This window comes from Ovis canadensis, chromosome 15 (assembly GCF_042477335.2).
Source record: "Ovis canadensis isolate MfBH-ARS-UI-01 breed Bighorn chromosome 15, ARS-UI_OviCan_v2, whole genome shotgun sequence".
Taxonomy (NCBI): domain Eukaryota; kingdom Metazoa; phylum Chordata; class Mammalia; order Artiodactyla; family Bovidae; genus Ovis; species Ovis canadensis.
In genome coordinates, this window is record NC_091259.1 from 50,676,063 (window position 1) to 50,689,059 (window position 12,997).

A 12,997-nucleotide genomic window follows, 5' to 3' on the forward strand; every position below is an offset into this window, starting at 1 on the left:
CCTTTTACCACAGTCAATTTTAAAACATTTTTATTACTATGAAAAGAAACACCATACCCATTAGCTGTCACTACCCATTTCCCCCTATCCCCTGAGCCCTAGGCCACAGCAAATCCACTTTCTATCGCTATAGATGTGCCTGTTCTGGATTTTCATGTGAATGAAGGCATGCAATATGTAATCTTTCATAACTGGCTTCTTTCACTTAGCATAACATTTTCAAGTTTCATCCATGGTATAACATTATCAGTACCTATTTTTTTAATTGCTGTGTATTACATTGTACACATATACCACATTTTATTCATCATTTGATATACATTGGGGTTGTTTCATTTGTAAATTGAGATATACTTCATGTACTGTAAAAATTTGTTCTTTTAAAGTGTGAAAAGGGCTTTCCTTCACTTTATTTGATCTTCAAATTTGTTATTTGTTATTAAATCCATTTTATGACTTCTAAATTCTTATTAACATCGTTTATCTGGTGATGTCTCCTCTCTCATTCTCTTTGTTCTTGTATATTTTTAACATTTTTTTTCTTTGCTGTCATTTCAGTGGAGTTCAGGGAACAAAAGAATATTCAACCTACCATTTACTTTAAAAATCTCTTAAAAATTCTTTTTAAAGAAAGAAAAGAAATTATTCAAAATTCTATTATCTTTACTTCATTTTCATTTTACCTTTTTCCTCCTAGTTTTTATGTACTTGCAGATGTAATCATAGCATAATTGGCTTGTTTTTTTGAAATATAGCATAACCACTTCACTCATAAGCACATCATCATGTTAACCACTTCAACTGTAGCATAATGTTTTTTGTGTTAATAAGGTAGCATCATCATTTGCCTGACCTTTCTTCTCCATAGTTAAACATTAAAATTGTGAACTTTGGAAGGGGGGGCGGGTATAGCTATTAAGGATAATGCTAAAATAAACATTTTTGTAGAGTTTTGGGGCCATTTGCAAGTATACTTCGTGAGAACTGTGACTCACCCAGTTTCTTGATTTCCTGTGCCAGAACTCACTGACGCCTTTCTTCTATCGCTCCTTTTGCACATAGACCCCAGAGGAGATCCCTGGATATAGATCTGCTAGTCTTTTTGCTGATTATATTCTTCCAATTAGGCCCTTTATCCTCCTGGGTTACAGTGCTGTTATAAACAACATTATTAGATGCATCAGTCCACAAGATCCACAGGACTAAGCATAGTTATAAATATGTTTTAAACTCTGCAGTTTCATAAAAATATCAATAGGAAAAGAAAAACTAAACTGTTCATCTATAATGGCTTCTAAAGAAACAAGTCATTGTTTTTAAAACTGAAAAACGAAGGGATAAAATCATATAATTATCCTACTTTCTAGTATAGACTATATGTTTGGGTCTCCAAACAGTTATGAGATGAACTTTTTCTTTATATAAATATCCTAGCTAATAAGTGAGGGAGATTTATATGATCTAAAGAGAAGCTAGAGGGAAGTGCCAACAAATGTTCAAACTACCGTACAATCGTGCTCATTTCACATGCTAGTAAAACTATGCTCAAAATCCTTCAAGCTAGGCTTCAGCAGTACATGAACTGAGAACTTCCAGATGTACAAGCTGGGTTTAGAAAAGGCAGAGAAACCAGAGATCAAATTGCCAACATCCATTGGATCATAGAAAAAAGCAAGAGAATTCCAGAAAAACAACTACTTCTGTTCATTGACTAAGCTAAAGCCTTTGTGTGGACAGCAACGACCTGTGGCAAATTCTCAAAGAGATAGGAATACCAACCCATCTTACCTGTCTTCTGAGAAACCTGTAGGCAGGTCAAAAAGCAACAGTTAGAACCAGACATGAAACAACTGACTGGTTCAAAATTGGGAAAGAGGCATGACAAGGCTATATATTGTCACCCTGCTTATTTAACTTATATGCAGAGTACATCATGCAGAATGCCAGGCTGAATGAATCACAAGCTGGAATCAAGAGTGCCAAGAAAAATGTCAATAACTTCAGATATGCAGATAATACCACTCTAATGGCATAAATCAAAGAGGAACTAAACAGCCTCTAGATGCAGCTGAAAGAGGAGAGTGAAAAAACTGGCTTGAAACTCACCAAGAAAAAAGTAAGATCATGGCATCTGGTTCCATCACTTCATGGCAAATAGAAAGGGAAAAAGTTGAAGCAATGGGAAATTTTTTTTTGTTTTCTTAGGCTCCAAAATCACTGCAGATGGTGACTTGCTGCTTGGAAGGAAAGCTATAATAAACCTACATAGCGTATTAAAAAGCAGGGACATCACTGTGCTGGCAGAAGGCCGTGCAGTCAAAGCTATGGTTTCCCCAGCAGTCACGCTCAGATGCTGCAGCTGGACCGGGAAGAACACGGAGTGCTAAAGAACTGATGCTTTTGAACTGTGGTGCTGGAGCAGGCTCGTGAGAGTCCCTTGGACAGCAAGGAAATCAAACCGCTCGATCCTAAAGGAAATCAACTCCAATATTCATTGGAAGGACTGGTGCTGAGACTGACGCTCCTATCCGTTGGCCACCTAAGATGAAGGGCTGACTCCTTGGAAAAGACCCTGGTGCTGGGGAAGATTGGAGGCAAAAGGAGAAGGGGGCAGCAAGAAGATGAGAGGGTCAGATAGCTTTACCTACCCAATAGACATGAATTTGAGCAATCTCCAGGAGATAATGGACAGAGGAGCTTGGCAGCAGAGGAGCTTGGCATGCTGCAGTCCATGGGGTTACAAAGAGTCGGACACAACTTAGCAACTGAACAATAACAACAATAAATGAGAAAGTAATGGTAGAATGAGAATATCAGTATTTTATTGCTCCTAATGATAAATAAATCCAGGCATTGACCATCAGTGGCCTTTAAGACTGCAAAAAGAGAAACAACCAGATGTGCCTCTTATAATGGTATCTGTGAAATATTGTTGCCAAACAGTAAAGCCTGACTCGGATCATGCTTCTAGATCCAGCTACCAATTTGTAGGAAATGTAGAGGACAAAAGAATATTTCACATGAGATCATTGAGATGCAGTCAGCAACCACTGCTGCTGCTGCTGCTAAGTCACTTCAGTTGTGTCCAACTCTGTGCGACCCCGTAGACGGCAGCCCACCAGGCTCCCTCATCCCTGGGATTCTCCAGCCAAGAACACTGGAGCAGGTTGCCATTTCCTTCTCCAGTGCATGAAAGTGAAAAGTGAAAGTGAAGTCACTCAGTCGTGTCCAACTCTTCCCTACCCCATGGACTGCAGCCTACCAGGCTCCTTGGTCCATGGGGTTTTCCAGGCAAGAGAGCTGGAGTGGGTTGCGATCTAGACAGATGCAAACTCTGTTGGACAAATGATCCAGTTTCTTCAAAAAATAGATTGCAGATGGGTGGCTGGGGAGAGGTGGACAGACAGGCAGTAGAGAAATCTAAAGATTAAAACCTACCTCATATATATATATGGACCTTGTTTGAGTTCTTCCTGAGTCAAACAAACTGATTCTAAAAAAAAAAAAAAGTAAAAATAAAAAACAAGGAAAAATCAAAGTAAAACATTTTTAACATTTAAAAGGTATTTTAAACACTGAATAGATATCTTATATTAAAGAATTATAAAGTTTTCAAACAGTAGATTTGTAGAAAGTCTATGTGAAGTAATTTCTCATTAGAAAAATAACCAGTGTACAGTAACCCCAAAGTGTTTATTGGCACAAATAACAATGGGAATATTTTTGAGAATCCTCTCAATTAGTTCCAGGCACTATTAAATAGTACTGAAATTATTCATCAAAGCTGAAAGTTGATATGAACCACTGTTTCTAATAACTAAAAGGTAGAAACAATACAAATATCCATTAACAGGAACAAGGAAATGCTATATATTCATACAGTGGAATTCCACACAGTAAGTTATGCAAGGAATAAGAAATTAAATTCTCTAGCTAAACTACCTGAGTTTGAATCCCAGCTCTGGCTCCAATATTTCCTGGCAATATTCTCTTGAACAAATTACTTAACTTGTCTGTGCCTCAGTTTCTTCCCTTTTAAAACAAGGGTAATAATAGCATTTATCTCAGTGGATTATGGGGCTTCCCTGGTGGCTCAGCAGTAAAGAATCCACCTGCAATGCAGGAGACACAGGAGATGCATTTCCGATCCCTGGGTGGGAAAGATAGCACGCACACACAGTAGATTATAAAATTGCTGTAAGGACTAAGTAATTTCATAAATATATATAGTGAGAAACCACCAGTACAAGTTAGTTATAATAATTATTTGTTACCTTAATAAGCCTAGCAACATAATTTGTAAAAGGCCAAGTGGCAGAATAAGGCACAATATGATACTGTTTATATAAAGTTTCAAAACCTATCAAAAAGGAGCAGGAATTTGCATCCTGTTTTGTGTTTTTAGGAATACTAAACCCAGGCAAAGAACTTGACAACACCGTATTTGATTTCTACTAAATTTCGGACAACAAAGGAAAGAAATTGATTCATCTTCTTTTTCAGTATGTCAGTATTTGCTAAGCATCTTAATACAGAGAATCATTAAAAGGGTACATGGTTTATGGACTTCAACCCTGTCATTCCAACTACTGACGATGGCACATCAAATGAATACTGGGCAATGCTGCAAATGAATATATTTCTTGTGTAGAAATTGCGTGTTTGGATCTTCTAAGGAGTCTAGGAGAGGTTTAGGTGATTATGCATTTAAAGTTACTTGCACTGCTCAGTATCAAGGAAAAACTATAGTAGATTCTCACATTACATCCTTTTAATTATTTTATTACTCACCTTTCTTTAAACCCCACTGACAAATGAACGTGATATTCCAAATACTCATTTCTTGTAGGCCGCTGTCTGTCCCTTCTGAGTTGTATATATATAAAGAGCCAGATATTTTGTCCCAATTAATTATATAGTGTAATTAAATATTACATAAATCAATGAAATATAAACTGTATATTTTGAAAAAGATTAGTAAGGAATAAGATGAAACCTGCAATGTAATCCTATATATTCTTTATGGATACAAACAGGTATAAAAACATAAATGGGAATGAAAAATAATTCAGGATCATTGTTTCCTTTCAGATAGAGAAATGGGATGAAGAGTTTCAATCAAATCTATAATTTGTATGTCTCTTGTTAAAAAGATAATGCACAAAAATAATGTGTTAAGATGTGGCTAAGAGTTGATAAATACAGGTTTCAGATACACATTTTTCCCATTTCTGTCTTCCTTTTAAAGTCTGTCAAGACTAAGCATTTCCAAAGTTCATCAGAATACATTCAGAAGTGACTTAATGTGTGGGCTTCATTAAGCCAGTGTAGAATCATAAAAGGACTGACTGGCACCAGCCCTGAATTGTGCACTGAGGTACTCTTGTATTCCAGTGTCCAGAATTGGATAAGAAATACCCAACAATTTAAACAGTGACTCTTTGTATTCTAATTATTATTTAAGAATATTAATATTTATGGACTCAATCTTCCTAGGCACTTTTTCTCCTGGAATCTGGTTTCCCTCTGAGCTTGGGCCTGGAGGGCAAACATATCTAGCCAGCCAGGCCTTAGACTGGCCTCTCATACTGGTATCTTAACCCTCCCTTGACCAACTGTCTGAGAGGATTTGTATCCATCTATTTGGATTTGAATCTAGCCTGCTGGTTGGTAAGCCCCATGAAGTTTATTCTCCATATCCTGTCCCATGCTGGGTTTCCCTTGAATGCTCTGTGAAAAAATGAATGGCATTGCTTAATCTGGTACCTTCAGAGCTGTTTTTTTTCCTAGATAAGGAAGTCACCACATTTGTAAACATCTCATGAAATTACATAGCAAAATATCAATTGTTTCTTTAGGATAAAATCATAAGAATTATGAAGTGTAAAGTAAATATTTGAAGAGGAAGAAAGATATCATTTGACAGCAGTATTCCTTACCACCACCATTACCCTCAGACCTTCAGTATGGATTGAGACTCATCTATATGCAAAATAAAAGGTCATGAAGCTGGCATATGGGCCAATTAGAGAAATCATCCTAGGAAAGCCTTTTTTTCAAACCAAAGAAGTGATTAGAATCATGAGATAGTTTTCTCCACAGGTGCTTATTTTCTTGTTTACTAAAACTACTATCACAGGATATAGTGAATCTGAATCCTTGAGCAGATATTATTGTATCTTTCGCTAGATAATTATAGTTTTGTTTGATGGAGTATCTTAATTTTTGTATTGTACAGAAATGACATAAAATAATGGAAAACCTTGTCTCTATTCCCTTCTCTTCCACACATCTTGCTATGTGACCTTGGGAAAATCCATTTGCTTTATGAGATCTCTCAAATGTACAGTGAGGACGCTCAGTATTCTTCTTCCACCCAACTTTCTAGCCCAGTCCAGCTGTAGAGCTCCATTTTTTTCAATTCCTATTTAAAAAGCCCTCATGGAATTTAGACAGAATAAGGTGCTACTGCCCTCTGCTGGTCCTCAGAACATACCTGCCCATCAGTGCAATGATCTTGCCCATTCAAACATCAAAGGTCTCAGCGCACCTTGCTTTCGCTTGAGAAAACATAGCTGCTGCTGCTGCTGCTGCTAAGTCACTTCAGTCGTGTCCGACTCTGTGCGACCCCATAGACGGCAGCCCACCAGGCTCTCCCGTCCCTGGGATTCTCCGGGCAGAAAACTGGAGTGGGTTGCCATTTCCTTCTCCAATGCATGAAAGTGAAACGTGAAAGTGAAGTCTCTCAGTCGTTTCCGACTCTTCGAAACCCCATGGAAGGCATAGCAGGAAACCACAAAGAAAAGAAGCAAATTTCATGTTTAGAAAAATTATGTTTTAAGTATTTGGGAATTAATAATTTGTTATACATTTATCAGATGCCAGCATCATTTGTGACTGACTTGCTACCAAAAAGTGCGTATCCTACAATCCCTTCACCTTACTGTCATTCTCATCCAGTAAACAAGCAGGGGGTTCTGACACTTTGGGCTACTGTTTCACACCATTTTTCTTCCTTGGAACATATGCAGTCCACTTTTGTTGAAAACACTTAGAGAAGTTTTTATGTAGTCACTTTTAGTTTTTGAATAAATAGGAAGATAATAACTGATATGTGCCAAGTAAAGTGAATATGCAGCAACAGTGAGAAAAATGCTAAAACAAGGCAGGGCTTCAATATACTCTCAAATTCCTATAGAGCTCTGTCAAGTTGTAATAAGAGATTTATTATAATAACTTTTTTATTGTATTGATGATCCTAAAAGAACTCTATGTAAGAAACTGATAAGGATTTATTGAGAGCTCAGTTTTTCTGAGCTCATCTATGTTAATATAATTACAGAACTCCAAAATGTTAGAATCTGGTGTTATAATGTGTTCATAAGAAATGGTGCTGCCTGACTATACTCATAGGAAAGTCACGCTTGTACCTTGTTTAAATTTTATGCCTTTAAAATCTCTTTCATAATAGGTCTGTGTACTGCCTCTGAGGTCACTGTTATTCCTTAGAATGGTTGGGGAAAAAAAAAATTGAAGTGCAACCTGCATCCCAAGTATCCTTAAGTAGAGTGTAGAAGGAGTATGTGACTCAGTGTCTGTCACTTCTGTTTACATATTCACAGAACCACACACATTTTATCCCTGATTTCCCACGGGTAGAGAATTCAGTTCAGTTACTCAGTTGTGTCCGACTCTTTGTGACCCCATGAATCACAGCACGCCAGGCCTCCCTGTCCATCACCAACTCCCGGAGTTCACTCAAACTCATGTCCATCGAATCGATGATGCCATCCAGCCATCTCATCCTCTGTCATCCCCTTTTCCTCCTGCCCCCAATCCCTCCCAGCATCAGGGTCTTTTCCAAGGAATCAACTCTTCGCATGAGATAGCCAAAGTATTGGAGTTTCAGCTTCAGCATCAGTCCCTCTAATGAACACCCAGGACTGGTCTCCTTTAGGATGGACTGGTTGGATCTCCCTGCAGTCCAAGGGACTCTCAAGAGTCTTCTCCAACTCCACAGTTCAAAAGCATCAATTCTTCAGCGCTCAGCTTTCTTCACAGTCCAACTCTCACATCCATACATGACCACGGGAAAAACCATAGCCTTGACTAGATGGACCTTTGTGGACAAAGTAATGTCTCTGCTTTTGAATATACTATCTAGGTTGGTTATAACTTTCCTTCCAAGGAGTAAGCGTCTTTTAATTTCATGGCTGCAATCACCATCTGCAGTGATTTTGGAGCCCAAAAAAATAAAGTCTGACACTGTTCCCACTGTTTCCCCATCTGTTTCCCATGAAGTGATGGGACTGGATGCCATGATCTTCGTTTTCTGAATGTTGAACTTTAAGCCAACTTTTTCAGTCTCCTCTTTCACTTTCATCAAGAGGCTCTTTAGTTCCTCTTCACTTTTTGCCATAAGGGTGGTGTCATCTGCATATCTGAGGTGATTGATATTTCTCCCGGCAATCTTGATTCCAGCCTGTGCTTCTTCCAGCCCAGCATTTCTCATGATGTACTCTGCATAGAAGTTAAATAAGCAAAGTGACAATATACAGCACTGACGTACCCCTTTTCCTATTTGGAACCAGTCTGTTGTTCCATGTCCAATTCTAACTGTTGCTTCGTGACCTGCATACAGATTTCTCAGGAGGCAGGTCAGGTGGTCTGGTATTCCCATCTCTCAGAATTTTCCACAGTTTATTGTGATCCACACAGTCAAAGTCTTTGGGCATAGTCAGTAAAGCAGAAATAGATGTTTTTCTGGAACTCTCTTGCTTTTTCTATGATCCAGTGGATGTTGGCAATTTGATCTCTGGTTCCTCTGCCTTTTCTAAAACCAGCTTGAACATTTGGAAGTTCATGGTTCATGTATTGCTGAAGCCTGGCTTGGAGAATTTTGAGCATTACTTTACTAGCATGTGAGATGAGTACAATTGTGTGGTAGTTTGCTCATTCTTTGGTGTTGCCTTTCTTTGGGATTGGAATGAAAACTGACCTTTTCCAGTCCTGTGGCCACTGCTGAGTTTTCCAAATTTGCTGCCATATTGAGTGCAGCACTTTCACAGCATCATCTTTCAGGATTTGAAACAGCTCAACTAGAATTCCATCACCTCCCCTAGCTTTGTTTGTAGTGATGCTTTCTAAGGTCCACTTGACTTCACATTCCAGGATGTCTGGCTCTAGGTGAGTGATCACACCATCGTGACTATCTGGGTAGTGAAGATCTTTTTCGTACAGGTACCTGTGTTTTAAATGAGCAGTCCTCATGCAACCTCCCCTTAAGGATTTCCTGACCCTCGCGTCATGGTCAGTTCTAGCTTGTGGCTGCCTGTAAGAGTTAATAGATGATCATCCCAACAACAGTACATAGGCCTACCTTGAAAGGGACTTACACATGAGATTCAGAGGTACACAGACTCTAATAGGCAAAAATCACAGCCACCCCACTTCCAATTATTTAAGTACTACAGTACATTTCATGGTATGCATGGTATCTATTCCAGTTGAAGATTTAGTCTGCTCTAGACCAAGAAGGAAGTTTGTATGTATTGACCATAATTTTTTACCAGATACCTATACATTTGTTATGCGTCCCTAAGAAAAGAATGAACTCTTTGCTACATAACTGTTATGTATGCAACTTTAATAGTGATCTTCAGTGTTCAATATTTCAGCAGAAAAGAATCCACTTATTAATTGCTTCAAAAGAAAACTTGCATTATCAGAAGCTTTAGTTTTACTGATAGAAAAAAATTAATTCAATTCTAAAGAATAAAATGGACTGAAAAGTTATCTAATGAGACCTTTACCGAGTATTTGCTGAGAAATAATGGATTTAAATTTTTTTGAGACATTTTTAACGTTGAGAAATGAAAGCCACAGCTGTGGAAAGGTGAGTCAGGTCATAGCAGAAGTTTCAAGGCAGACTATTACTCTGGGAAATAAAATCCTAAAATAAAAGACTAAAGTAACAGAGAGTTGTACTAACTGTTATTCAATTTATATATGATTTGCTCTAAGGTTCTTTTCAAGATAATTTGCTATAGTAAAAAGGGCAGGGGATTTGGAAACAACCTTTGGGCTTGAAACCCAGTTCCACCGCTTATGTAATTGCTGTATGGCCTTGGGCAATCACTCAGTTAAACTTTTTGAACTTCTGTGTCCTGTTCTTTAATTTGGCAGTAACAACATGCATCTTACAAGATTTTCAGTATTAAATGAGATGTATATTTATGAAATGCTGCAAGTGACTGCAGAGTTAGTTTTCTTTCCCTCTGTTGTTTTTTCTTTACCATTCTTTTTTTAATTAATAGTTTATTAATAGCTTCTTTATTAGTTTAACTGGCAGATATAATCAAAGGACTCAGAAGAAAAGTGACATCATATTACTAACCATTTGCCAGGTTGAATCTAACCCAGGGAGCTTTGCATATTTTTTTACATTCCATATTTGGTTAATTTGACACAAATTACAACTCCCAGTTCTAGAAAGGCTCAACTGTATTCAAATTAAGCAGGAAAATATCTAATTGCTATTGCCTAAGAATTCACAAGCACTGTACTCTCAAGTCAGGGAATAAGCAGTATTGAATAGAATTGTTGTTTAGTCGCTTAGTCGCTAAGTCAGGTCCAGCTCTTTCGTGACCACATGGACTACAGCCCACCAGGCTCCTCTGTCCATGGGGTTTTCCCAAGCAAGAATACTGGAGTGGGTTGCCATTTCCTTCTCCATCCCTCTGTTGTTAATCACAGAGTAAGGTTTACTCTTACTTAGAAGCCCAGCAGGAAGTCCTGGAAAGGAAGATTTGGTTTTAGATGACCTTCCCACACCCAGACTTGGTTACCAGAAAATACCCTGGCAGCCCTGGACAGTCTGCTGGCGAGTGTGTGAGCCAGGCAGCAGCCTTGGTAAGGAGGTAAAGGGCTAGAATGAGCAGGCGGGAAATTCACGATACGCCCTCATTCTGTGTGTAAGGCCAAGCTGTAGGCTCACTCGCATTTCAGTTAGTGCCCTCCTAACCCCACCAAAATGTACTCTAATACCAAGTAGAAAAAATTCTGAACTGTCTGGAATTTTAGATTTAGGTTGTGATGGATGTTATTATATGTCCTAATTGTAATAACTACCCAACTCTACATTTCCTGGTGTATGCACAGTACAGTGTTCAGGTACTTTTCATATATTCTCTTATTCATATACTTTTGATTTTAAAATGTCCCTTTTAAGAGAGAAAATAACAGAGACCTTTAAAGGATTTGATAGCAAGCCCAAAGTTGCCAGTTAAAAATGTGTACGTTGCTGATTGCTAAGCTTGTATTGCCATAAGATATATTTAGATAAATCCTTTGATCACATTCATGATTAATCTGTGGCCTCTGTAACCTTCTGAACTGTCCTGACCCTGTCAGCTCCATGGTGATATATATTATGTGTTCTCACAGAAACTGGCCCCTGGAGTCAGCCAGTTTGCTTACACCTGTGTACAGGACCACCCCATTTGGACGAATCAGCAGTTTTGGGAGACAACCTTTTATAATGCAGTGCAGGAACAGGTTCGCTCCCTGTATCTCTCAGCCAAGGAGGACAATCATACCCTGCATCTGAAGCAAAAGGTAAGATAAAGAAATGTATTTGTGTGGGGCTAGGGTCCAGGCTTGGAGAAGGCGATGGCACCCCACTCCAGTACTCTTGCCTGGCAAATCCCATGGATGGAGGAGCCTGGTAGGCTGCAGTCCATGGGGTCGCAGAGAGTCAGACACGACTGAGCGACTTCCGTTTCTCTTTTCTCATTCATGCATTGGAGAAGGAAATGGCAACCCACTCCAGTGTTCTTGCCTGGAGAATCCCAGGGACAGGGGAGCCTGGTGGGCTGCCATCTATGGGGTCATACAGAGTCGGACACGACTGAAGAGACTTAGCAGCAGCAGCAGCAGGGTCCTGGCTTCAAGGGAAGTTCAGTCAGGTATTATCTAGCCACTTCCTACCAGTGTATTTGGGGTTTACTTTAGGAAGCCCCCTGGTAAGCATCTTTCTTCTATTGATTCCTGATATTTTTTTTCCCATAATAACTTCTTACTACAGTTCTGTAGCACTATAATTGTTTTATTATATTTTCATAAGAATTCCCTGGAAACATTTATAGGAAGTTGAAACGAGTCAACCTAAAATACCTAGGCAGATGTCTCTGCGCAATTAACTTCTTGAAGAAATGTCAAATTAAAGTTGCATGCTATGTCACTTCAGTCACGTCCGACTCTTTGCGACCCTGTGGACTATAGCCCACCAGCCGCCTCTGTCCAGGGGATTCTCCAGGCAAGAATACTGGAGTGGGTTGCCATGCCCTCCTCCAGGGGATCTTCCCAACCCAGGGGTCAAACCTGCGTCTCTTATGTCTCCTGCATTGGCAGACGGGTTCTTTACCACTAGTGCTGCCTGGGAAGCCCAAATTAAAGTTAATTGAAATTTTGAAATGTCATACACTAGCTGTCTGATCGTAGGCAATTCACTTTAGTTTTCTGTGTCTTATTTCTTCATTAGTAAAATGAGCAGACATGATTATTGTAAGCTTTTAATGTCTAATACAAGTATAGGGCATTGAAGAGTTCCTGGCACATACTAAATCATAAAAGTTAGAAATTACTGTCCTTATTAACTGAACTTAGAGCAGGATGAAGGGCTGATTACTAGTGTTGATTCACTTTAAGAGTAATTTTTTGGAGTAATTTGTTGGGTGTTTTTTAGTTTGGTTTTTTTTTTGAGCAATTTTTCCACGTGCTGGGCTAATATATCGCTGCTGATCCTTTCCTCCATTTTGAATTTTCCTTATACTCTGTGAGATAAATGAACCTAGATAGTTAACTGAAACTGCCTGATATTCATACATTTCTATGCCTCAAGTAATTTTATTCATATTATTGGTCTACTCATGAATATGATAAGAACAGAAACTTTTAATAACAAATGGCACTGACATCTATCAGATATTCCAAATTA

The 12,997-nt window shown here is 38.7% G+C and overlaps 1 protein-coding gene across 4 annotated transcripts in view; it reads left to right on the plus strand.

Moving 5' to 3' along the window:
- Window positions 1–12,997, plus strand: part of SBF2 (SET binding factor 2) — a 500,673-nt gene that overhangs the window by 410,804 nt on the left and 76,872 nt on the right. For all 4 annotated transcript variants that reach the window (XM_069554404.1, XM_069554405.1, XM_069554406.1 and 1 more), the window contains exon 18: window positions 11,446–11,616. In XM_069554404.1, coding sequence (XP_069410505.1) covers window positions 11,446–11,616 — 171 coding nt within the window. The remainder of the gene's footprint in view (window positions 1–11,445; window positions 11,617–12,997) is intronic.